Here is a 24,429-nt window from a genome sequence, read left to right as displayed (position 1 = left end):
GTAGAATAAAACCTGAAATTCTTGGTTGTCGGTTGATTTGGATAAGGATAAATTTTACTGTAAAGGAATACAACCTTACTTTTTATGAGCAATATCATTCTTGGCTTGGGTCAGGCCCCTAATCTGTTCAGCTCTGTATTTTATCACCCGAGACTAGTGAGGCAGGAGATTTGGTCTTCTCTTACTCCAGCTGAGTTCCAAAGGTCATATCCCATATGCCCCAATGTTAGGTGCACATCTACCCATAAGAATCTCTATCTTCCCTTCATAAACAGTTATGGAATTGTGGATTCCTCTAAGCCGTTTTTGAATCTGTCCACTTTTCGGAATTGCAAGTACCACAGGATTGCAGGCCATGTGTAAGAGCCTTGCTTAAGAAGGAAAAATATGGTATGAAACTTGGAATCTTTTCCAATCTGCCATGTTCACACTGCTGAAAGAAAACGGAGGCATTTTAGGAAATGGAATTAGATTGATTTTTCTCTTGAGTTTTTGTTGTTGTTGTTTGTTTGTTTGTTTGTTTTGAGACAGGGTCTCACTCTATCACCCAGGCTGGAGTATAGTGGCACAATCACAGCTCATCACAGCCTCGACCTCTGGGCTAAGCTGATCCTCCCAGCTCAGCCTCCCAAGTAGCTGGGACTATAGGCATGCACCACCATGCCCGGCTAATAGATTGATTTTTCTCTAACCACGACTCTTGTTTCCAACAACATGACCTAATGATATCCCTGGAATAATTATTTAATTATTATATTTATTATTAAATAGTCATTATCCAAAGTATAATAGCAAAAAGGGAAATGGGAACTCTTGCCTTTTACTACATTGTTACTAAATATATGATGTGTTACCAACTCTCTTAATTCCTTAATCACCTAATAATTAGAGTCACTGAGATTCCAAATGCTCCCATGCTGCTCTATTTTTTAATCTTTAGTGTACAGTAAAATTAATGTTTTTCTTCTGGTGCACAGTTCTATGAGTTTTCACACAGGTATAGATTCATGTTACCATGACCACAATTAAAATACAGAACAGTTCCATCATCCCCCAAAATTCTCTTGCTATCTTTGTGGCCATACTCTCCTTCTACCCCTAACCCTTGGCAACTGCTGATCCTCTCTCCTCTAACATTGTTTTCAAATGTATTCCTTTGATAGGATACTCATCCAGATCATCAGGATATTCTGAAAGCAATCGTGGCATTCAAAACTCTCATGGTAGGTGATGCTTTAAAATCATAATTCTCCATTTTGTATATTTTATTCCTGAAAGAGCGATTTGTGTGTAACATTTATTTCCCTATACAAAGGTCTTTAGAATGGAAATAATAAGCTTTCATGACAGTATAGCAGTGATTGTTTCATTTAATTTTGTCCTGCAAAAATCATGCTTACCTAAGAAAGGTTGCCAGGCTGAGGGTATAAAGCAATCACATTTACAGTCTCAGCCACATTAAGCCACATTAAGCATTGGTGTGTAGGTGGGGGGTTTCCTTTTGTCTCTTTGTCTTTACCCCCATTGCTCACTTAATGACGAGTCTGTGTAACTCATCATTCACTGATTTGCATCAATACTGGATTCAACTAGTTATGCCAAAGGGTATGAGTTTTTTCTTTGCATATGAAGAAGAAATCCTTCATCAAATCTAAAAGGGAGGAAAAAACCTAAAGTACTAAAATGCAAGTGCTTTATATAGGTTGCTATCAACAGTACCTGTGATCTTGTGTCTTCAGTGTGATGGTTAATGTATCTTCTTGAACCCACTGATATAAAACCACTTCGTGCCATTTTAGGAGGAAAGAAAAACTTCATTTTGGGCAATTGATTAAACTTAGCTTCATTTCACACAATTCTGTAGCATTATAAGTGATTTGGACTAATGTTTAATTATTAATCCTTGTTGAAAGATCAGTAATTGATGTGTCTGTAGTTGAACAGCAAGTTGAAGACCAGAGTAAGTATTAGGTTAAAATTGCCATTGTTATATGCCAAGAACAGTCCAATATTGGCAGTTTTACATGGCGCAAGCTAATAGAACAGCCCAGTGAAACCCACAGCATTTATCATAATTATGGTTCTTCTATTTTTTCTTGTATAAATAGGAATGTAAAATGAGTCTTTTTAAAAACCTGTATTTCTTTCTGATTATGTTATATAACTTGCCTTGATGATTTAGTATATTTATTCCTACTATAGGTGTTCTTAAAATATGTGTACAGTGAATTTGTTTCTTTGAGTTTCCATGTAGCTGAAAGGGACAGCAGAGATTTTATAGAAAATATACCCCCAAAATATTATCTTACATTCATTTGGAAACAGTAACAGAACTAACCATGTGCTTATTTTTGTATTCAATTTGGAAGGCATGCTGTTAAATTAAGATAACCTCACAGTTTCTTAAGCAGTGATATATATATATATATATATATATATATTATATATGTGTATATATATTATATATATACACGTATATATATGCATATATATAGAGAGAGTATTCATACCCCACATAGTGTTGGCAAACTGTAATTTTTTCTTGGTTTTAAATTTCAGTATGTCATCATGAAATTCAGTTGTATCTCTTTTTTCCAATCCTTTTAGGAATAAAAACTAATTTAGTATTTTTTTCACAGCAAACTTGGTCATTAAACAAAGTACAGCAGTGCCTAGGTTTCATTATAAGTTTGATTCACTGTGGCATAAAGAATTTAATTTTCTCTTTCACTATAACTCCAGGAGAAATTTTTTGTTTTTTATTATTTTCAAGATGTTACCTTGTTGGAAATTGAGTATATGTTAGAAATACAATTATTTTGTCACTAAAGCCCTATTTATGCAACGATAGACAATGTAAGAGGAGCTAAAGCAGGGGCACCAACCAGTAGATCTGAATCTACCAGGTTCTCACCTGGCTCTGGTCTGTGTGATTTGGCTGCTTGCTTTCCCATATTCTTTACAGGGCGGGAGAAATAAGCTCTTTCTAGCATTTTGTTTTGACGCTTTGGCAAAATGAAAAATAGGCCTTCCTCACAAAACTTTTGGGGGCTCAAGCCTAGAGATTCAGGGTAGTGGATCTTTCTGTCTATCAAGAACAGGCCTGGTCATGGGATTCACGATGAGGAATAGGGACTCAGTGGGAACCAAAGAGTCAGAAGCCACATCTTACTTTGGTCTTATTTTAGTCTATTTCATAAGAATTCCTATTCCATTATGTTCTGCTTTGGTTCTGTAGGGGCAATGTCAAGATCTGAGGAAGAGAAAACAGCTGGAGTTACAGATACTGTCCGAACCTATTCAGGCATGGGAAGGAGAAGATATTAAAAACTTGGGAAATGTGATTTTTATGTCACAAGTAATGGTGCAGTATGGAGCATGTGAGGTAAGGTGTTTCAAATCTCAACATCATTTCTTCCATCTTTCATATTTTTCTTCCTTTTTTTTTTTGATGGAGTCTTGTTCTGCCACCCAGGCTGGAGTGCAGTGGTGCCATCTTGGCTCACTGCAACCTCTGCCTCCTGGGTTCAAGCAGTCCTCCTGCCTGAGCCTCTTAAGTAGTTTTTCTTCCTTGTTCTTCCATCAAAGTCAAATGCTACAACATTCAAATCAGAAGCTGAGCACCTATTCTTTGTTCAACATTCTGCTAGGTGCTGTGGGAGATAGGAGAAAAGAATAAGCAATGATCCCTGTTTTCAAAGAACTCATTAAAAACAGACTAAAACACAAGTTGCAACTAGCTAACAAACCAAATAGTCAATGTTCGATTTTGCGATCTCAACAAGAGTCCATAGAAGTTCACAGGAGGGAGAGATCAAGAAGACCTTATGGAGACAGGACTTGAGGAGGGGGCACAAAAACAAAAGGGGAGGATTTCACAAGGCAGAGGTCATTTTTATCTTAGGAGAGAACAGAAATGTGGCTTTGGTTTGCTGCAGCACAGTAAGGAAACCAGCCTGTAGGGAGCAAAAGAAGCAACTTGGCCATAGTAAAAGACTGATTGAGTCAGGTAGAATTAGATTATGCAGAAGCTTGACATCAGGCAAGAGTAGTTCAGACGGATGCAGCAGGCCATGGGAAATAATGAGAGTCCACAGTCATAGAACAACACTCCGAAAGGGATGTTTCACACTAATCTGAGCCCCATATATGTCAGATGAACTGGAGGGAATGGACGAGAAGCAGAAAGGCCAGCTGGGATGGAAAGTGAGAAGGAGTCCTCTAAGACGGTGGTGACACTGGGAATGGAGCAGAAGGGGCAAATTGGAGGCATCTTTAGAAGGGAAAGTCAACAGGAAGTGTTGCCCCTGGGCTAGAGGAGATGAAAAATATAATTTTAGACCTATAGATAATCTAGGTGGAGATGTCCCATAGGCAGCTGTTAACGTAGTATGGAAATGTGAGTGAGAGGTCAGAGTTGGAGGCAGAGACTTAGATGTCCCTAACAGATGTGCCTTCCTGGGAAGTAAATATCCAGAGAGAAGCCCAGGGGATGGGGGGAGCTGAAGATGGATTATTTCTTTTAGGAAGGGGCCAGGGAAAGGGAGAAAGGTTGATCATGGTACCTGGTTTGATGTATCTGGTGTTAGAATTGTCTTCCTTCTCCCAAAACATCTTCCTACACTCTTTGACACATCTTTGGCAGAGATTCATTACTTTGGGTTAATAAGCAATCTCATTTAAAATGCAAATACCCCAGGGAAGGTTATTGCAGTGAGTCTAACTATTACTCATTCACACCTTTGGGATAAACCCCTTGGGTGAAGGCAGGAGGAATCAGTGCCAGAAAGAATAAAAAGACAAAGAGGAAGGTAGAGAAGAACTGGGGGAGCATGGTGTCATGGAAATTCCACGAGGAGCATTTGAAAATGGCCAGTGTGCTGACTGCTGCTGAAGGTTCAGAGGGCAAGGAATGTAAGGACCAAGAGGAAGCCATTGGATTTTGCTAGAAGGCAGTTATTGATGACTTTCCAAGAGCAATGGGGATGCAGTTAGGGATGGATCAATGCGGAGAAAATGAAGGCAGCAAGTAACTTGGCAATAAAATGTCAAGAAATGGGATATTATGCATAAAGAGCCACATGGGGTCAAGCCAAGGTCTGTTAGGATAGGAGGTGTACATATGTTAAAGAAAAAGACGAAAAGCTAGTAAAACAGAAGAGGATTCTGGGAGAAGAAGAAGAGATGTCTGTAGAGGAAAACTAAGTGAAACAAAGATGTGAGAGAATGTAGAGCACTTGTTAGAATAGTTAGCCTGGAAGGGTTGTTCTTCTCAAATGGAAGGAAGGAGATGGAGACAGGCATAAGGATAATTGTAGCTAAGATGGCTGGGCATGGAAGGCAAACGTAATTTTTGCGTATACTAATTGCATATCTGTTGAAGGGGCTCACAGCAGCCCTTATGTTTCAAGGTTTCCTCAGTGCCATTAAAAAAGTGTATGGGAGGCCGAGGCGGGCAGATCACCTGAAGTCGGGAGTTTGAGACCACCCTGACCAACATGGAGAAACCCCATCTCTACTAAAAATACAAAATTAGCCGGGAGTGGTGGCACATGCGTGTAATCCCAGCTACTTGGGAGGCTGAGGCAGGAGAATCGCTTGAACCCGGGAGGCAGAGGTTGTGGTGAGCCAAGATCGTGCCATTGCACTCCATCCTGGGCAAAAAGAGCAAAACTCCGTCTCAAGAAAAAAAAAGTGTATCTACTTTTACATTTTACATAAATCCAATAATTATCTTGTTCTTAATGACTAAAGCTAATTTTATGAATACGACTTTAACAAACATGTTAGAGCATACTAAATTTCTTATCACCTGAAAACCCCTTCATCTTGCCATTTTTTCAAAGTAAAATATATTTTCATTTTGTGAACCTGGAGACTTATTTTGTGCCCAGGTCTAGGACATCTCACTGGCTGCATAAACTGTGGTGACTTCTCAGGCTTTCATACATGGAAAGCAAGCATGGTTATTTGTATTTAATTGTTATGTACAAGGAGAAGAGAGATAAACTGTGGGTTTATGTCCATGTCAAAGTAAAATTCAACTAGTTTTGTGTTTTCAAGTTGGGTATGTTTTTTTTAAAAAAAAATTACCGTTAATGTTTCAGTTGTTTATATAAGGTCTATGTTATAAGGCAGTGATTCCAGAAATTCTCAACAGATAAAATGTCCAATTCTGTTCTTCATGTATTATTTTCATTCCCTCTCAGGAAAAAGAAGAGCGGTACCTTATGTTATTTTCAAATGTCCTGATAATGTTATCTGCAAGTCCTCGGATGAGTGGCTTTATCTATCAGGTTAGTAAATTTCATATAAAACACATAGCAGACCCCCTAATGAAAACAGGTTTCCATCCAGATGCAATATCTCCACTATGGCATTAAAAGCTCAAGCCAGGAAAACCAGAATGTTCTGACCCTTCATTGTAATTAAAGAGCTTGTAAGAGCAGATGTTCCTTAGATCAAAGACCTTTGTATTAGTATAATGAGTTTATCTTGAATATATCCACCGCTTTAGTTATGCACTAGGTTTTGCATGCATAAATGGAAACTAGATAAATTAGCAGCAGTGTTGTACAGGCCCATGTCATTATTGCTGAGAAAACATAAAGCTGGGACCTGCTCCTATGTTTGTCTTACTATAGTCACAGCATATGATTCAGGCTTCTAAGAAGCATGTTATTAAGCTCCTTAGGAAATTAAACGTCCCTCAGTCAGCTCCCAAGATACAGAGTATTATAAGTTACTATTGCCTGTTACATCTTGGCCTGGCAATTAATAATTTTCATAACATCTGAGCCTTCATTTTTTTTTACCGATTCTTATGAAAATGTGTTAGAAAAGTAAACTGCTTTGTAAATCCTGATCTTATAGTTTAGGGTGTGTTAGCCAAACAAAATCCACATTTTCCCCTTGCTTTCTTTGTCTGATTAAAATTTAGAGCAGGGAAACATATTTTCTATTGACAGACTGGAGAAATACATCTAGCCATAATTTTGTAGTGCTGAGAGGGTCAGAAAATCTAAGTGAAATAAACAGAGACCTGTATAACTGCAGAATTAATGAGAATGTTCTTTTTCTAATAGGGAAAAATACCAATAGCAGGAACAGTGGTGACTAGATTAGATGAAATTGAAGGGAATGACTGCACATTTGAAATCACTGGTAGGTAATTTTCTCTTTTTCATGTAACTACTTCCAATTCTTTTTGGAATGAAGGGGAATTTAATAAATAAATGCCATTATTTTCTGTTACATAGGCCACCAGCAAATTTTATGCAGGCATGGCAAAGCATATTCCATTTCCTGGGATAATTAGGGTACAGCAATAGCACAGAGAAGTCTCCTCTCATTCAAAAGCCATGGCTTTGCCATTAGTTTCAATCTTCTGTTGCATAAGAGCTACTTGTGAGAGCTAAGGAATAACGAAATGGACTGATGTAAATGCAATTTTCTTCCCCTCTGTCGTTTGTTCCCTGGTGGCAAAAGAGCCAAAGATAGAGACTTTTATCAGCAATTTTATCATCAGCCCACGAGTTAGTAAGATTTGGTTGTATTTCTGAAAAGTTCTGAAAAGCCATCAAACTTTCTTCACAAATTGAGCATAATGCCAGGCTTCAGTAATGCTCCCTGACATTTTAGCTTATGATCCCTTTTGCCAGGTCTGTGTCATTTATATGTAGTGGCCTCACTGTTGGTGCTGATATGGCACAGTGGCTAAGACTGGGATCATGGCCTTACCCTCTTCTTTCCCAAGAAGGATCCTAAGGTTTGGTGTTTGCCAAAAGGTTGTAAACAGTCTTAGTTGGATCTTGTTCCAACTTTGATACTGGGGGAACCAGGACAATATTCCCACTTTAGACTTAACTAGATGGACTATGTGCTTACGTTTTTGGATTGCAAGTTTATTTATGGTGAAGTTTTACACTACTTTTAAGCTTCTGTAAGCAGTAAAAATCAAGGACAGTTTTCTAAATCAGACATGAATATTTATTCACTTTGTAATCACAGGTTATCTGTTTCTGATATAGAAATTTCAGCAGGGTTATCCCATAGGTATGAAAACCCCTGAAAATACACACCCAAGTCTTAGTTGCATGAAGTGTATTTATGAATGGGACAAGCTCAAGTTTTTCCTTGCCTTTTGTTTTCAAATTGATCATAATTGGGGGATGTAGGTAACACAGTGGAGAGAATTGTGGTCCATTGTAACCACAACCAGGACTTCCAGGAATGGTTGGAGCAGCTGAACAGACTGATCAGAGGACCTACTTCTTGCAGTTCATTATCCAAAACCTCATCGTCATCATGTAGTGCTCATTCCGTAAGTAGTCCATGTGTTCTGTCCAGAAATTATTGAGTCTTTCGTCAACTCCTGCCTGCTGGAGGCTTACTTACAAGAAGCAGCGAGCACACCCTTAGTCTTTTGGGCAGCCTATATTTGTAGATTTTGAAGTACAGTTAAACCTCACTCATTCTGATTTCTCATTATGAGGCCCATCCAAATTAATGAAAAGGTTTACTTAGAGTGTGCAGTTCTGTGTGACAGTATTCAGATACCCCAACTAACTGCTAGCAAAGTATTTCTAACCAGAAGTCCTGCTAAAATATTTTAATGATAAGCAAGGCTTATTTCCATGAGCAATGGTTATTCTCCTACTAACAATGGGCTAAGTCGAAACAAATAGTTTACCTCCCTAAGTACTTAAATATCTCCATGTCATCTCACTCATGCTCTCACATTTGCTCAGTAACCTTCTTCAAAGGTAAACTTTTAGCATTGTCTCCTTCTGAGTTATCACAAATTTAGACTTTGGAATTTGAATTGATGAGATTTTATTGTACTTGCTGAGTGAGATGGAAGATATGCTGTGTTGTTTGTTAACATATAAACCTATGATGCCAAAATTCCAGTTTTGAGGACTGTGTGTTGTGGTTGGAAGAATATGGGCTTTGGCTTCAGATCTGGGTTCAAATCTTGCTTTGCCAGTTACTAGTTAGTTACTTCCCTTGACTGAGTCTATGTCTGAGGCTGTTCTCATGAAATAACCTATTTAAGCACCTGCCAGAGTGCCAAACATATCACTGAACTCAAATGTTGACTGCTACTCCATTTTCCTTCCTTACAGAGGAAAGAAAATTAAATTAATTAAATTCCAGATGAGAAAGAGAGGACAGGATCATGGAATGTTGAGTCAATTTTGTGCTTGTTTCTTAGAGACCTGATAAGCTGGACTGGAAAGAGCCAGTTCTCAAACTGGAGACTTTTGTTTTTCCATCTATCCCTTTCTATGGCTGTCTTTGCTAATCCAGTGAAGCTATTGTTGTTCTCTCACTGTGTGGCACAAGGTCGGGTTCAGATGGCAGATTGCCAACATCTCATCAGACATTTTCCCAGTCTTTTAGCTCTACCGGACAGCCCCGAGGACCCTTGGAGCCTCCTCAAATTATAAAACCGTGGAGTTTAAGTTGTCTACGACCTGCACCTCCACTTAGACCATCAGCAGCACTAGGTTATAAAGAGGTAATTTTGCTACCTATGGTGTAAAATGCTTCTGACAAGTTAATTTTGTAGCTTATTACAAGTAGTTCTGTGGGAATGTGCTAGAATTTAAGATAGGTGGTATATGTGAGTCAGTCTTGAATTGCCAGACTCAGTGATTTGTTTGATTTCTTAATTTCCCATTTCCCATTGTCCATCTGCAAATATGTACTGAATATCTACAGGATCTATGTGCACTGCCTGAGTGTTCCCAGTCTCCTCCTGAAGTGCTTCTGGTTTACCTTAATGATTATTATGATAATCCTTTAGATTTGTTAATAATGTGCACAAATCTCAAACAAGAGCCACTTCATTGTAGTTGAGTTGCCAATGAAGCAGACCTAATTCAGCATTTGAGATCATTTTGATAAATTTGAACCAAATTAGTAAAGTGTTATGGGACCAAGCTATGAGTCCAAACTATAAAAGTGATATTTGTTGCAATTGGAATGAGAAAAGAATTTGGTGAAAGGAGTGTCTTTTAAAAAGAGGCTTCTCAGAGACAACCTTAAAGGCCATTTAATATTTGGGTAGTGTGGGGATTTAAAGGTTTTGTGTATTTTTTTTTTTCTCTCGAAGTTGCAGTCAGGAAGTGTCACTCACTAGCTTCTGTAACTGTGTGGAGTATTACTTTTCCATCCAAACAGTGGCTTTATCCCTAACCTGTCTCAAATCATTTCAGATTTCAGAAATGATCCTCATTTATTAGTAACTGTTCTTTAAATTGGTCTTGTTGAGTGAAGATTAAGTTTGTGACAGTTATGAGATGAGTCTTAGAATTATGGGGCAAAGGCAGCATATATTTCTATATCAAACGTGTGTTTTGATGAGTGATGCAGACTTAGCTCAATTTTGAGTGTTTTGATTGAAACCACCGTGCTTTTGTTTCGATTAATTGTTGCTACCAACTCTAAGTGCAGTAAAAATAGGACAATATTTGGACACTGGTGGATTTTTTGATCCTTTCAACTTGACATGATAGGACAAACAACCCTCGAACTGAATCTTTGTTATATAACTCTGTATAGAATTTGGTCAGGAAGCAGTCCCACAGATTTGCTTTGGAAATTTACCTGCAATTCTTGCAATCTTCCAATTTTCTTCTTTGACTATGTAAACCAGGAGTGCCACTTCATAGTTACCTAGACCCCCTTTTTAATGATGGATATTTTGTAATTATCAGTTACTAAGTTCAAATTAAGGTGAGCTTTGAAGAGTAAAGTTGACTTAATCTTTCACAAAACTAATCTATTAAAACTAAGGCATGATCACTTCGTTTCTGCTGGGGGAAGAGAGTTATTAATATATTCCTACAAGATAGTATGTATTTCAGTTGTTTTCAGCATTTGTTATTCTGCACAGAACTGTATTCCTCGGGCTTTTGCATGATAATATTGCATCTGAAACTAATGTGGGAAATGTGATTATATTCCCTCTGTGTAATTTATGATAACACTAACATTTCAAATGTTGTTTTAGAATTATTGATAAGTGGATTTGGTCATTATAACCATCGACCTCTCACGCTCATCTTCTCTTTCTTTACATATTCATTTTAGAGGATGTCTTATATCTTAAAGGTAAGGGTAGTACAATATCTTTGGCTTACAGTGACATCATAATGCTGTGCTGTAACCTTTGATGAATGAAGCTTTCCCTTATGCTTGTTTTGTCCCTTGTTATAATTGGTGGCTAAAATATGAAGATGCAATTTTGACATGTAAGTACTTTGTTCAAAAAGCAGGCTTGTGTGAAATACATATAAAAATGTCATAATGCCCTAAAATGCCCATTTTCCTGTGTTTTTTTTAAATTCTGTTTTTTTCCTGTTATTTTTGTCATGTGAGAGTTTTTCGTATCTTGTCTTTTTTTTCAAGTGTAAGTACTGTGGCTAAGTGAAATAAATGATTTGTTTCCTGTATTTTTAAGGTACTATTAATAATTAATATCCATGCTCCATGTATACACATTTCTTGGAAAATTGGGATAAGGTGATCATGAGAGTTTTTTCCTAAGTCTAAGGTCCTAATCTGTTTACAGATTATTGGATTAAGGATTAAGGATATTGACAATGAGTATTTTTTGACCTGCTGGTTACTCATATGGCAAAAACAAATTCAGTGCATTTATTTTGTCTACTAGTTAAATACATGGCTTTATATATGGATAGTTAAGTTTGGCTGTGGGTGTGTTACTTCTAACCCAAAATTATTTTTTAGGAAATCCTTCATTTGGTTCTTCTCCCTGACTGTGGAAAAATGGCTTAGTCTTTCTGCCTTAATTTTCCTGTCTCACAAATGGAAATTATATTCTTATTTGTGGGACTGTTTCTAAGGCAGAATTATTTAAATAGCTTTGAAGCTCTTTGAAAAGTGATCAATACTACACTAGTGGTTACAGTGGTTATTTAGTTCCCCTAAAACTGTATCAGTGGGGAACGTAAACCAAATTAAGAATACTGTTACGTTTTTAGGGTTGACATCCCTTACTTTCTCTGCAGATGGTTCCCTAAAGCCATTTGGCCTCCTGGAGAATCTGCCACATTTTCAGTAGGCACACTCCACTCTTAGTCCCACCTCTGTGCAAATTGAGAGGATAATGTCTTTGCCTCTGTTTTATTTAACCTTTTAGAGTTTATTGGAACCATTTTAATTGTGCATAGAATTAAACATTGATGTACTCCTAACTGAGACTGTCAAGATAAGAGAGAGGAATTCTACTTAGTTTCATTCGTGCTTTTACTTTTGTTGTTGAGGGAGAATTTTAATTCATTAAGAAACCTCTGTCCTCACAGGAGTCTGGCAAAAGCCCTAAAACGATGAAGAAATTTCTTCATAAAAGGAAGACTGAGAGAAAACCATCGGAGGAGGAATATGTGATTAGGAAAAGTATGTGTTTTGTACTTTCTGAAAGTTGTTTATGGATAAATTAACATGAGAATCTTCTTTTATGTGAGGATTTATTTGAAAGCAGATGATTGGAGCAATTTTTTCTTGACATCGTCTTTTACATATAAAGAAGAATGCATGGAAAGCTTTGGTCACTTCTTAAACATTTGAATAAGCTTCTTATGGCTGCACTTCATGTCATCTTAGGCAGATGTCATCTGTATCATTTTCGTGTTGAGTATTTGGCCTCACCTGGTTTAGAACCTCTAAAGGGACCCATTTCCTATGGATACATTTTTTCCCTCTTAGTTTCTGATACTTGAGATATTTTTCTGCAGGGAGATAGACTAAATAGACCCGAAGGCTGAAGTCCTTCCTGAAGTCCCATGCTCAGTGATGCTCTCAGTTACTCAGGGAATCAGCCTGCCCACATCTAGAAACATGGTTTCATTTGGAGACAGACTGCAAAGTCAGTCAGCCAGTCGATATGGACATATTTGGCTATAAGGCTGTGAACAAGGTACTTTGGGACACAAGGTACTTTGGGACACATGTGAAGGAGTAAGTGATGTCTCACAAAGAGGTGACAGAATTGTGTGTATCAGCTGGGAATATAGTTTGGATAAATATTTGCTCCACTTCAGCTTTGGCATGCCCCACCCCCCACCCCCCACCTGGGTATGCACATTGGCACGTTCACAGGATGCTGCCATCCAGCCATTGCAAGAATGAGTTTGGAGTAGAGGAGAAGGGAGAAGGGAAAATGAGTGACTATGCCAACTGGTTAGAAAATTGGGTGGGGTTGGCTGGGTGCGGTGGTTCACGCCTATAATCCTAGCACTTTGGGAGGCCGAGGTGGGCAGATCACAAGGTCAGGAGATCGAGACCATCCTGGCTAACATGGTGAAACCCCGTCTCTACTAAAAAAAAATACAAAAAAAAATTAGCTGGGCATGGTGGCGGGTGCCTGTAGTCCCAGCAACTCGGGAGGCTGAGGCAGGAGAATGGCGCGAACCTGGGAGGTGGAGCTTGCAGTGAGCCGAGATCTCGCCACTGCACTCCAGCCTGAGAAAGAGTGCAAGACTCCATCTCAAAAAAAAAAAAAAAAAAAAAGAAAATTGGGTGGGGTTAATGAGGGAAAGCTTCCTAAAGGTGAGCCTTGAAAGTTAAAGGAGAGGAAGGCTGGGGTATATCGATGAGAGCTAAGCTAGCAACAAGCTCAGTGCTGTGATTTTGGCCTCACTGAGACCACTGACAAAACACCACCCCCCCACCCCGGTCCCAATGTAGAGCTCTGGGCTTCAGGAGTAGGCCCTCCACTAAACTGAGCTCACTGAGGCTGACTCCAAAGCTCCATGAGGATGCTGTCACGCTTCTCCATCACCAGCGTTGGACAGCTCTTTCCCCTGCCTTTCACACTCTACTGGTCAGAGAAGCCAGTCCCAGGCAGTGGAGCGTGCTGCATCATTTTGAGGGTCCAAAAGCATATATCTGTGAAAAGTCATGATGAATTAAATTTCACAGGTACAGCTGCTCTGGAAGAGGATGCTCAGATCCTTAAAGTGATCGAAGCCTACTGCACCAGCGCAAATTTTCAACAAGGCCATGGCTCAAGTAGGTTCCCCCAAACTACTTTCTCTAGTGAGTGACGTTTCTTCTTTACTGTTTAGTGTCTTTTAGAAAAAGAGAAAAGCAACCAGGACGGGTTGCAGGGTGTGGAAAGCAGGTGACTTGGTGCAGAGGAGTGGTGCAGGACTGCATCTTTCAGATAAGGTGGTTTTAGCTACCAAGCGGTTTGTTTACCCACTGTTGTTTTTCACCCAGAAAGAGAGATGCAAGAGTAAAAGAGTTGGAGGTGATAGAAGTGAAATTTTTTTTAAAAGTTGTTCTCCTTTGAAGTACACAGATACCTTCACCAACACTAGTTAGGAATTAAAGGGCCCAGAGAGTTCCTGTGTCTGTGAACTGATGCTAATCTCTTCTTATAGGCAGATTTGGAAAGGAAGTCAAAATACTATCTTTGATCAGCTGCATATTTAAACGAACAATGCTTCACCAAACTCAGGTTTCAAATTGCTCTGAAAATCTGGAAATGTAGCTGCTTAGCAGAGGTTGTCCAAAATGTATAAAATTGATCAGGGAGCTATTAGGTTAGGGTATTTCCCCAAACAACTTTCAGGTTACAAACTGAAAGTGAGATAATATTTTCTGATTCATCTTTATGCTTTTTAAAAGACAGGTCACTTTGATTATGTCTTTTGTCTCCCATTATTATAGACATTCAGAATACCTTTTGTGAGGTTTTTGCACCTGCATAAGAAATGAATACTCCATAGTACTCCATTTTGGACATCCAGTGACTAATCATTTGAGTGTGGGAGGGGATTTCTTAGGTGCCTTGACATATTCTTTCAAAGTAATGCGTCTCTAAGGCTGACATAAAAGAAGCATTCTACTGGGCACCATGGCTCACACCTGTAATCCAGAACTTTGGGAGGCCAAAGCAGGCAGATCCCTTGAGACCAGGAGTTCAAGACCAGCCTGGGCAATATGGCAAAACCCTGTCTCTACTAAAAACACAAAAGTTAGCCGGGTGTGATGGCGCACACCTGTAGTCCCAGCTACTTGGGAGGCTGAGGCAGGAGAATCTCTTGAACCTGGGAGGCGGAGGTTGCAGTGAGCCAAGATTGTACCACTGCACTCCAGCCTGGGTGACAGAGTGAGACACTGTCAAAAATAAAGAAATAAAAGAGAGAGAGAGAGGGAGGGAGGGAGAGAGAGAGAGAGGGAGAGAGAGAGAGAGAGGAGAGAGAGAGAGGGAGAGAGAGAGAGAGAGAGAGAGAGAGAGAAAGCATTCAATGTGAAAGTTGACACATTTGGCCATGAAGAGAGGACTGTCACACTCTGCTTCACAGAGAAAACCTGGCTGTGGCTTTGGGCATGCATAGCTCTGATAACATGTTTCACGGAGCCAGGAGAGGAAAGTGAGGGCAGTTTTAGTTCTGAGAACTAGAGAAGAGAGGGGGACAAAGAGATACTAGAAGCATCCCTTCTACAAAATCTGACCTCATCTCCTCCCGCACCACTTATTTTTATATTTGACAGAGTGGATGGGTCTGCAGCTGGGAAGTGCAGCCAGATATTCTGGCTTAAAAAGACACATCTTCACCCTTGCTCCCTACCCAACCTTTTACATGTGGAAGATGTCTGGCACTGTGCTTGTCACGCAGCAGATCATTTAGCATCATGGTGACCTCCTGTCTTCTATCCCTCTCTAACCAGCAACCCTGTTTCTCTCAACTGACTGCCCTTGGCTCTTACTGCATTCAGCCAGTCATTCAGTCAGTTTGCTTTCCACTTATGTTCATCCGTTGGTATCTGCAGGGGATTGGCTCCAGGACCCCCAGAGATAACAAAATCTGACGATGCTCAAGTCCCTGATATAAAATGGTGGAGTATTTGCTTATCATCTCCATATATCTTCCCATATACTTTAAATCATCTCTAGATTGCTTATCATACCTAATAAATGTAAATGCTATGTAAATAGTTGTTATACTGCATGGGGTTTTAAATTTGTATTGTTTTTTATTTTTTCTGAATATTTTCAATGCACAGTTGGTTGAATCCACAGATGTGAAACATGCAGATATGGGGGGCCACCTGTATTAAGCACCTACAAAGTGCTAGGCCCTGGAGAAGGCAGAGACACATCTCACCTCCAGAAAGGGGAGGTAGTCAAGTGAAGGCAGTGAGTGTGCACACCTCTGAAGGAACTTGGCCTAGAAGAGAGGAAGCCAGTGGCTCAGAGAGACCCAAGATTAAGCACTTGAGCTCTGAGAGGAAGGATCCAGAGTGAGGGAGGTGCAGGAGAGCTGTTTGGTTGGGCGCCCATGCCTGTTCTGTCACCTCTTCTGTCCCAGAGCCTGGAGACATTCTGGGCAGAGGACACCTACATCTTTGCTGATGATGTGATAATCTCCAAACTTTATTCCACCCTTGATGAAAATGGTCTTAGGAGACATACCTACCTTACCCTATAAGACTGTAAAGAGAACAAATGGGGGTGATGATGCTTCTGAGGCCCTTTAAACACATTGTGTTTCAGTGCAGTGCTACTGTCAACCTTTTACTACAATGACAAAACACCGTAGCATAGGATGTAGTGTGTCCTTCCCTGGAGATTTGCAGGGAAGAGTGATCACTGGTCAGCTCTTTGCTCTGGAGGAGGCAAAACAGGAAAGAATGGAGGTCTTGGTTGTAGACAGGTATTACAGGGCTCTTTTGCATTATTTTGCTGAATACAAAATGCTTCCCACCTCGGGAAGATTGAATCAGTGTATTTGGCCATTTAGAATTTCTCATGTCAGGAAAATTTAGTCAGCAAATGATGGGTGACTGTCCTCTGGGTGTAATGTAGCCACATGCTATGAACAAAGACCCTCCTGTAACAATAATGGAAAAGAACTAACACCCACTATTTCTACTCTTCAATAGTAACTCTCCCTCCTCCTCCCTCTTGCAACCTTTGTTTGTAGGTACTCGAAAAGATTCCATTCCACAAGTCCTGCTCCCTGAGGAAGAGAAACTCATCATTGAAGAAACCAGAAGCAACGGCCAGACCATCATGGAAGAAAAGTGAGTAGAACAGGCAAAACCTTGCCTAGTTTTTCTTGGGGCTGGCAAGAAGGTCTGGTAGGACGGGGGGCTCCTGGAGAGTCTATGATGAGGGACAACCCCTCCTTATCTGGGAATGCGGCCTGCTTTGCTGTGCATGCATTTGGGAGACTTTAGAGGGCTACCCACTAACAAAAGGAAGGAGGAAGGAAAGGCAGAGGTGGCATAGCCCTCCAAGGCAGCTCCAGCTGGCAGCTGCCCCTGCAGCCAGCTCCCCATCCAGTAAGCTGCTTCTGAGCACGTGGGAACATCAGTGCCCTGGATGAGTTTAGGAAGTGGCTGGGAATTCCAGCCACAGAACCAATTTCCTTGCCCAGAGAGATGCCACTCACATGTTTTGAGTCAGAAGCTGTGCTTTCACATATTCGACATCATTTAAAATCCTACAGAAATCCAGTTAGATAAACATTACTCTCACCACTTTCACAGATAAAGAAACTGAGGTACAGGAAGTTCAGGGAAATTATGTCTCTGACTTACCTTTACACAGTAGTGTGGGTGACCTAATGGGGAAAATCAGGTTAAGTACCTTCTGGCTCATAAAATTAACACAAAGTAGCCAAATAATTCATTTGTCTAAACTTGAGTCATTTCTGAAGTCAGGCCTAAATTTGCATAGGACAGCATATTTCAAGGTGCTTGGCATTGTCAATGCATTTTACATCTGGTGTGTGAAGTGATACAGCAAAATGGTTAAGTACTTGGGCTCAAGCAAAAAACAGTGTGGTTCAACTCCCACTTCTGCTACTCATTAGCTGTGTGACCTGGGACAAGTTGCTTCACCTCTCTGTGCCTCAGTTTCCTCATCTGTAAAATAAGGATGATGGTAATGCTTTCAGAGTTGTTGTGAGGTTAAGTGAAATAAGTATAAAGGCTAGCACTCAATAAATAATGATAGTTAATTCTTATTATAACTATATTCATTTTTACAACTTTGTGAGGTTTTCAGAAAATGTGCTATTATCCCCATCTTACATGTAAAGAAACTAAGATCAAGAGAGGATGAGAAGGAAACTGGTTCCCGGAGAACAGAGGACTAGTAAGTGGCAGGATCAGAACCAAAACTTAGATCTCCAAAATCTTTGTCCAGAGAGAGACCCAGAGAGGAAAAGGCTGTTCCGCAACCCAGCCAGGGTACTTCATCCTTTTTTGGGTAATGTATGGTTGGGATATTCCAGAAAGAATGCCTCTGACTTTGTGTCATGTGCAGTCAGAGAACTGAGAAGGGCAATGTCATAGCACAGATATTGTAGACTAGGCAGTCTTGTGATACCTTTCATTATATGATAGGTGATGTTCATTCCTGCCCCAAAGCTAGAGAAATCAAAACCTTATGACGGGAATTGAAAACATCGAACTCCTAAAAACCGAGAGCAGAATGGCGGTTTCTAGGGACTGAGGGGAAAGGGGAAATGGGGAGATGCTGGTCAAAGGGTACCAAATCTCAGGTGTGCAGGATGAATAAGTTCTGGAGAACTAATGTACAGCGTGTTGACTACAGTTGGCCCTCTGCATGCGTGGGCTCTGCATCTGTGGATTCAACCAACCCCAGATCAAAAAAATATTCAGAAAAAAATGGATGGTTGCATCTGTATTGAACAAGTACATATTTTTTTCATACCTAATAAAGTTTTTCTTTTTCCGTCTTTGTTGAGGGATAATTGACAAAGGTGTACAATGTGATGTCTTGATATATGTATGCACTGTATTATACCATATTGTTTTTTTCCTAAGTAATATGGTATAACAAATATTTACATAGCATTTACATTGTATTAGGTATGATAAGTAATCTAGATATGATTTAAAATATATGGGAGGATGTGCATTGGTTATATGCAAATACTATGCCATTTTATGTTAAGGACTTGAGCATCTGTGGATTTTGGTATCCATGGGGGTCCTTGAACCAATACCCCATGGATACCAAGGGAGGGAAGACTGCATAGTTTACAATGGAGTATACTTGAAGTTTGCTAAGAGTGTAGATTTCCACCACATACATACAAAAGGTAACTATGTGAGGAGATGGATGTGTTAATTAGCTTGATTATGGTAACCACTTCACAATGTATACATATATCAAGACATCACATTGTACACAGCTTTGTCAATTATCCCTCAACAAAGCTAGAAAAAGAAAAGCTTAGTGACGGGCCCTAGTCTCTTGTGTTTTGTTCACCCAAGCTGGGAAGTGAGTAGAAAAGGAGGAGGGAAGTATAGAAAAGGTGTAATGACATTGCATTTAGCTAAGCATGTGTGGTGGTGGTTGTTCTTCCATCAAAATGAAGAAGATGGAAACCATTTAGAGCAGTACCATTCCCAATCAGCTAGAAAGTCCACTGTTTTTCACGATCTGTATTTTTATAAAGTGGCTTTTATTGTTAAGTATTTTAACAGTACCTCAGTGCAAGCCATTTGTCTCTGAATTTTATCTTTATGTTCTAGGAGCCTTGTTGATACTGTTTACGCCTTGAAGGACGAGGTCAAAGAACTGAAGCAGGTAATAAAATATGAAAGTTATTTTCTCGGGTAACAGAACCATTCTCTTTTCCTTGCCTCACACTGCTCATGCTTTCAGGGAAGGCCTAGGAGCAAGGTAGCGAGGGGGGATTTTTATTTTCCTTGTGTCATCAAGGTAGGTTTTGTTGATTTTTTCATGTAGCCTTGAATTTAAATTTCCGAGGCTTGCTTTTATTTCTATGTAGTAGTTCACAATAGAGTCCCAAAGTTAGTTACAACTTTCCTGTTCTCTGACATCCATAAACAGACTTTAAGAAAAGACTAGTCATTCATGAGTGTGTAAGTGTAAAGAGAACCATTCATCATGGTTTGTGGGCTTTTCTGCCGATGTGGTCCAGTGCTCCGTGATGCACACTGTGCCTTGTGTGTGAGGACTGACTGTATCTGGTGACAGAGTGAAGGATGGGTGGGAGGGGAGACAGACCAGGGCCTAGAAGACCACTTAGGAGGTTCTTACAAAACTCAGGGTGAGACCTGTCAGAGTCCTGAACTGAGGCAGGGTAATGAGGCTGGGGAGGAGGAAAACTAATGTAAAGGATGGCATATTGCAGAGTTTGAACTTATGGACGAGGATAATATGATTTTGAGATTAAGAAAGAGCCAGGGATTAAAGATGAAGCTTCTTCCCAGGGTGGCTAGTTGCATATGGTGGTGCCCCTTCATGGAGATCAGTAATCACAGGAGGAGGAGAAGTTTGGGGTGTTGAGAGAGATACTGAGTTCACTTTAGGACCTGATGAGTTTAAGGTGCTTGTGACATATCTAGGTGGAAATACCAAGCTGCTGCCAGGTAATCTCAGGTACGTGAGAGGATCACTTAAGCCCGGGAGTTTGAGGCTGCAGTGAGCCACGATTATGTCACTGCACTCCAGCCTGGTGATAAGAGTGAGACCCCATCTCTTAAAATAATAATAATAATAATAATAATAATAATAATAATAATTAATAATAATAAATACCAGGCTGGCAGTTAAGACTGTGGACCCGATTCTCAGTAGACGAGGTCAGTACCAGAGATATTTAGGAGTCCCCTTAATAGACACTTGGGTTGAAACAGAAGTGACACTAAGTGAAAAGCGAGTTAAATTAGAAGAGGGTCAGGGCAGGGAAGAAGAATCCAAAAGGTTTCCCAGAGACAGGCAGGAGAATCGACAGGCTGCTTTGTCATAGATGCTGAGGGAGGGAAGGTTGAGGAAGGAAAGAGAGTCAGTGATGAAAGCTGCCCCGAGGATGAGCAGGAGGAGCCCTTGGAAGGGCCCCTCTCTGTTTGGTAATCAACAAATCTTTCCCCATCATAGGAAAATAAAAGAATGAAGCAATGCCTGGAAGAAGAATTGAAGTCAAGAAGGGACCTAGAAAAGCTGGTGCGGAGGCTTTTGAAGCAAACAGATGAGTGTATTCGAGCCGAGTCCAGTAGCAAGACCTCAATTCTTCCATAACCATCACTGTGCCACCGGGCGGAGTGTGCCTTCAGGGCCTCTTGAAATGTCCGGCTGAATGATTTGACTCAGTTTGCTCACTTCTTTGGCTTTTGTTTTGTGTTTGAGTCTCTCTCTCTCTCTCTCTCTCCCCCCCCTTCTCTCTCTCTCTCTCCCCCCCCTTCTCTCTCTCTCCCCTCTGTGTGCGTGTATGTTTGCGCGCACGTGCGCGCTTGGGCATTTGCTGTTGTTTGGTTATTGGTTGGTTGTTCATTTTTTTTTTTTTCCAACAGGTGAAAAAGCAGGAAGGGGTGGTAGAAATGGCCCCAGAGTCTTTTCCATTCAGTAAGAAAGAGAAAGGGATGGCAGGCCAGTTACTTAAAAGGTCTTCAGATTGCCTTCTGTTCACAGTGCCTCTGCAACAGCCATTGCCCTCAGGTCACATTCTTTGGGCTGGCTGCCCTTGCAAAGCAGCTGGCCAAGGCTTATTAAATGTGAACCCAACTTTCCCTCCAGTGCTTTCCTGTACCTACAAGCCTCTTAGTACTTAATTTACTGAAGGCAAATCTTCCAGACTATGGCTAGAGTAGGATGAAAGACAAACACATTACCCAATGATCCGGCTGCCCTTCCTTAGACCATCACATGCCTCCCCTCAATCACAGGTTTTAAAATTACTGCCCTGTGTTGTCTATAAGACCAAGAAAACTGTAGTACCCTTGTTCCTTTTGTGTCGTGTAAATTGTAACTCAGGGGGGCAGAAGCTCTGGTCACCCACACCAACACCAAATCCATCGGCAAATTCTACTGGACAATCCTCCCTTTTAGTAGCAGAGTTGACCGCCTTTTCCCATTGCATGATAGGTTTCTTTCCCTCACCTTCTGCCTAGTGTGTAAGTTTTCTATTTCCCCAGTGCTTTTAGCCAACCATACCAAGTGGTGTGTAAACTAGTATGTATGTGCTTTGCTTACTTTTTAAAAAAATGTAGTTAGACTGTGAGCAGTTACTTTATGTATGTTGCATATTCAAACTGTGACGTTTTATCCTTCAAAACAATCTGCATTAAGAAGATACTGTGCCCTAGTAGACAGCTTTCATTCACTTTATTACTCTCTCATATATGCTGTGAGAAGTTGTAATTTTAATTGGCCTCTTTGGGTGGGACTCTAAGCAGTATTTGCAGAAATATGCTTCTAGTCCAATTTGTACATCCAGAACAAAAGGGCCCCTCTAGTAGCTGTGTGCTGGATTACTCGGGACTGATTAACCCAAGTTGCTCATTGAATCACATCATCCACTTTATCCCAGAAACTAGAACCGTGAGAAACCAGGTTTAGAAGACAGTCACATCCAAATTCAGCACCATTGAAAGTTGGCCTAAGGTTCAGTGCCACTCACCCCTCCCTCCCCCAAAGACAAGAGAAATTTGGCCAGATGGGGAAGGTCACTGGAAATTGAGGCCAAAGGGCTGATCAGAATTGCCTTTATAATATATTTGATGGATGCCTATAAATGTGGGTTTTGCAAATGTTGTTTAAAAACCAAACTTGAAGCCAGGCATGGTGGCCCACACCTGTGGTCCCAGCTACTCAGGAGGCTGAGGTGGGAGGATCATTTGAGCCCAGGAGATCAAGGCTGCAGTGAGCTGTGATGACACCACTGCACTCCAACCTGGGTAACAGAGAGACACCTCTGTCTCTGAAAAAACAAAACTTGAAGTTTGAAACCCTGAGCTTGCTGAGGAGCCCTTTTTATTTTTGGTACTGAGAGTCTCAAGGTCCCATAGCTACGTGGTACAGGGCTGTTGTCTGCTTGCTGCACAGCAGAAATTACACCATCCACAGGAAATGGACTATTCTTGCAGTCCAACATCAGCCAACCACACACAGCCGTGTTTGGAAGCTGAAGAGTAAAGAAATTTCTAGGAATGGCTGTTGTTCTGTTTTTTAGCACAGCCATTTAGATATAACATCCTTCACTTAAAAATTAAAAACATCAGTACTACTACCACCAATAACAACATCAACACAGATCTTCACATCTGCCCATTCTGTGGTTAGTCAATGGCTTGCAATAAATGTGCAAACTGCATCTATAGGAAACATTTTTGTGATTACAGCATACTTTAGTTGATTGCTGAAAATATTGAAAGGTCTTCATTTTACAGTGATGAGTACATATGCATGTTTTGGGGACTTGGCCCTTCTGATGGGGGGCCCTCGGTACTCTGGATAATGAAGCTTGTGCAGAGTGGTAACCATGCTTACACACTAAACAATAATATAAAGGAAATGAAGCCATGTTAATCTGAGAGCAGTGTCGCCATAGTTGTGTTGTTTACAATACTCTATAAATGAGTTCCTGTTGCCCTGTAATTAAACTGCTGCCTGTAGAGGCCTTTCAGTTCCTTTTCTGTCCTGCCCCTTCTTAACACAAGCTCAGATTTTCTAACTTGTTTTTATTTTGAAGACTTTTAAAATGGACATTTTCAATACATAAAAATAAACAGTGCTTTATAAAAATAAGTCTTTTGCTTCTTTTTTTGCTAGCCGGTATGCAGAAAGATTTCTTGTGCTGTGTCAGCTTCCTCTCCCATTTCCCTCATTAGCTAGTCTGCTCTCACCAAGCCCTCTAGCCAGTCTCAATCTTTTTCACTCAGGGCAGATGACGTTTGCTCCCAACTTTACAGAGATAATACATGCCCTGAGATAGAACCTCCTTAACTTCTCTACCTCTCTTCTTCTGGTCCAAGCCTATAAATTATATGCCTGCTCACTATCTGCTTTTCAATATTAGAGAAAAATGTATTTTCCTGCTCAAGCTTATCCCTTGATATTTATTCCTGTCCTGATTCCTCTTTCAATTTGGCAGGATTTTGTCAATCAGTGATAATCCTATATTTTGACCACAGTTGGAATGCTGGTGTCAGCACTCAGGATGAAAATATTCGTTCCACTTAAAGATTGATGAGGTGGAGATTATCTGCTGCTCCACATGCATTCCTACCCCTTTTCTGTTTCTTTCCAAAAACATAAAGGCTGAAAAATCCATTTCCCAGACTCCCTTGCAGCTAGGGTTCTGGATAAAATGTGGGTTCAGATACATGTTCACTTCTGCCAACAAAATTTGGAAGGCTTAAGTTGGGCAGAGGCTATCTTCTTGGGGTTTGGTGGCCAGCAGGCGATTCCAAATATGTGTTTGTGGCTTCTGTACTCCACATTCCAGTGTGTCTATTCACAGCTTTGTGAGTGAGAGACTATAGTGGTGGCAGCAGCCTCCTAACATGTGCATCACAACTGCAATGATATGACCTTGAAGCCATTAGTCCAGTGGCAGCCTCCTGACTTCCCTCGACTTCCACTTCTGTAGCCCAATGGTTTTG

General features: G+C 40.4%; 1 protein-coding gene across 9 annotated transcripts in view; it reads left to right on the top strand.

Annotated features, from left to right (window-relative positions):
- ARHGEF6 (Rac/Cdc42 guanine nucleotide exchange factor 6) overlaps window positions 1-23,569 on the top strand; it is a 121,206-nt gene extending 97,637 nt beyond the window's left edge. For 3 of the 9 annotated variants that reach the window (XM_055269136.2, XM_063634914.1, XM_063634916.1), the window contains 12 exons: window positions 1,164-1,223; window positions 3,239-3,385; window positions 6,210-6,296; window positions 7,086-7,164; window positions 8,178-8,323; window positions 9,398-9,523; window positions 11,101-11,121; window positions 12,336-12,429; window positions 13,954-14,043; window positions 16,968-17,067; window positions 19,555-19,609; window positions 20,927-23,569. In XM_055269136.2, coding sequence (XP_055125111.1) covers window positions 1,164-1,223; window positions 3,239-3,385; window positions 6,210-6,296; window positions 7,086-7,164; window positions 8,178-8,323; window positions 9,398-9,523; window positions 11,101-11,121; window positions 12,336-12,429; window positions 13,954-14,043; window positions 16,968-17,067; window positions 19,555-19,609; window positions 20,927-21,067 — 1,146 coding nt within the window. In that variant the 3' untranslated portion in view covers window positions 21,068-23,569. Of the gene's footprint in view, window positions 1-1,163; window positions 1,224-3,238; window positions 3,386-6,209; window positions 6,297-7,085; window positions 7,165-8,177; window positions 8,324-9,385; window positions 9,524-11,100; window positions 11,122-12,335; window positions 12,430-13,953; window positions 14,044-16,967; window positions 17,068-19,554; window positions 19,610-20,926 lie in introns of all 9 variants that reach the window. The other 6 variants (XM_055269135.2, XM_063634913.1, XM_063634915.1 and 3 more) reach the window with 4 other exon arrangements.
- The last annotated feature ends 860 nt before the right edge of the window (window positions 23,570-24,429 follow it).

This window comes from Symphalangus syndactylus, chromosome X (assembly GCF_028878055.3).
Source record: "Symphalangus syndactylus isolate Jambi chromosome X, NHGRI_mSymSyn1-v2.1_pri, whole genome shotgun sequence".
In the NCBI taxonomy this organism is placed as follows: Eukaryota; Metazoa; Chordata; class Mammalia; order Primates; family Hylobatidae; genus Symphalangus; species Symphalangus syndactylus.
This window is presented reverse-complemented; position numbering and strand designations above follow the sequence as displayed.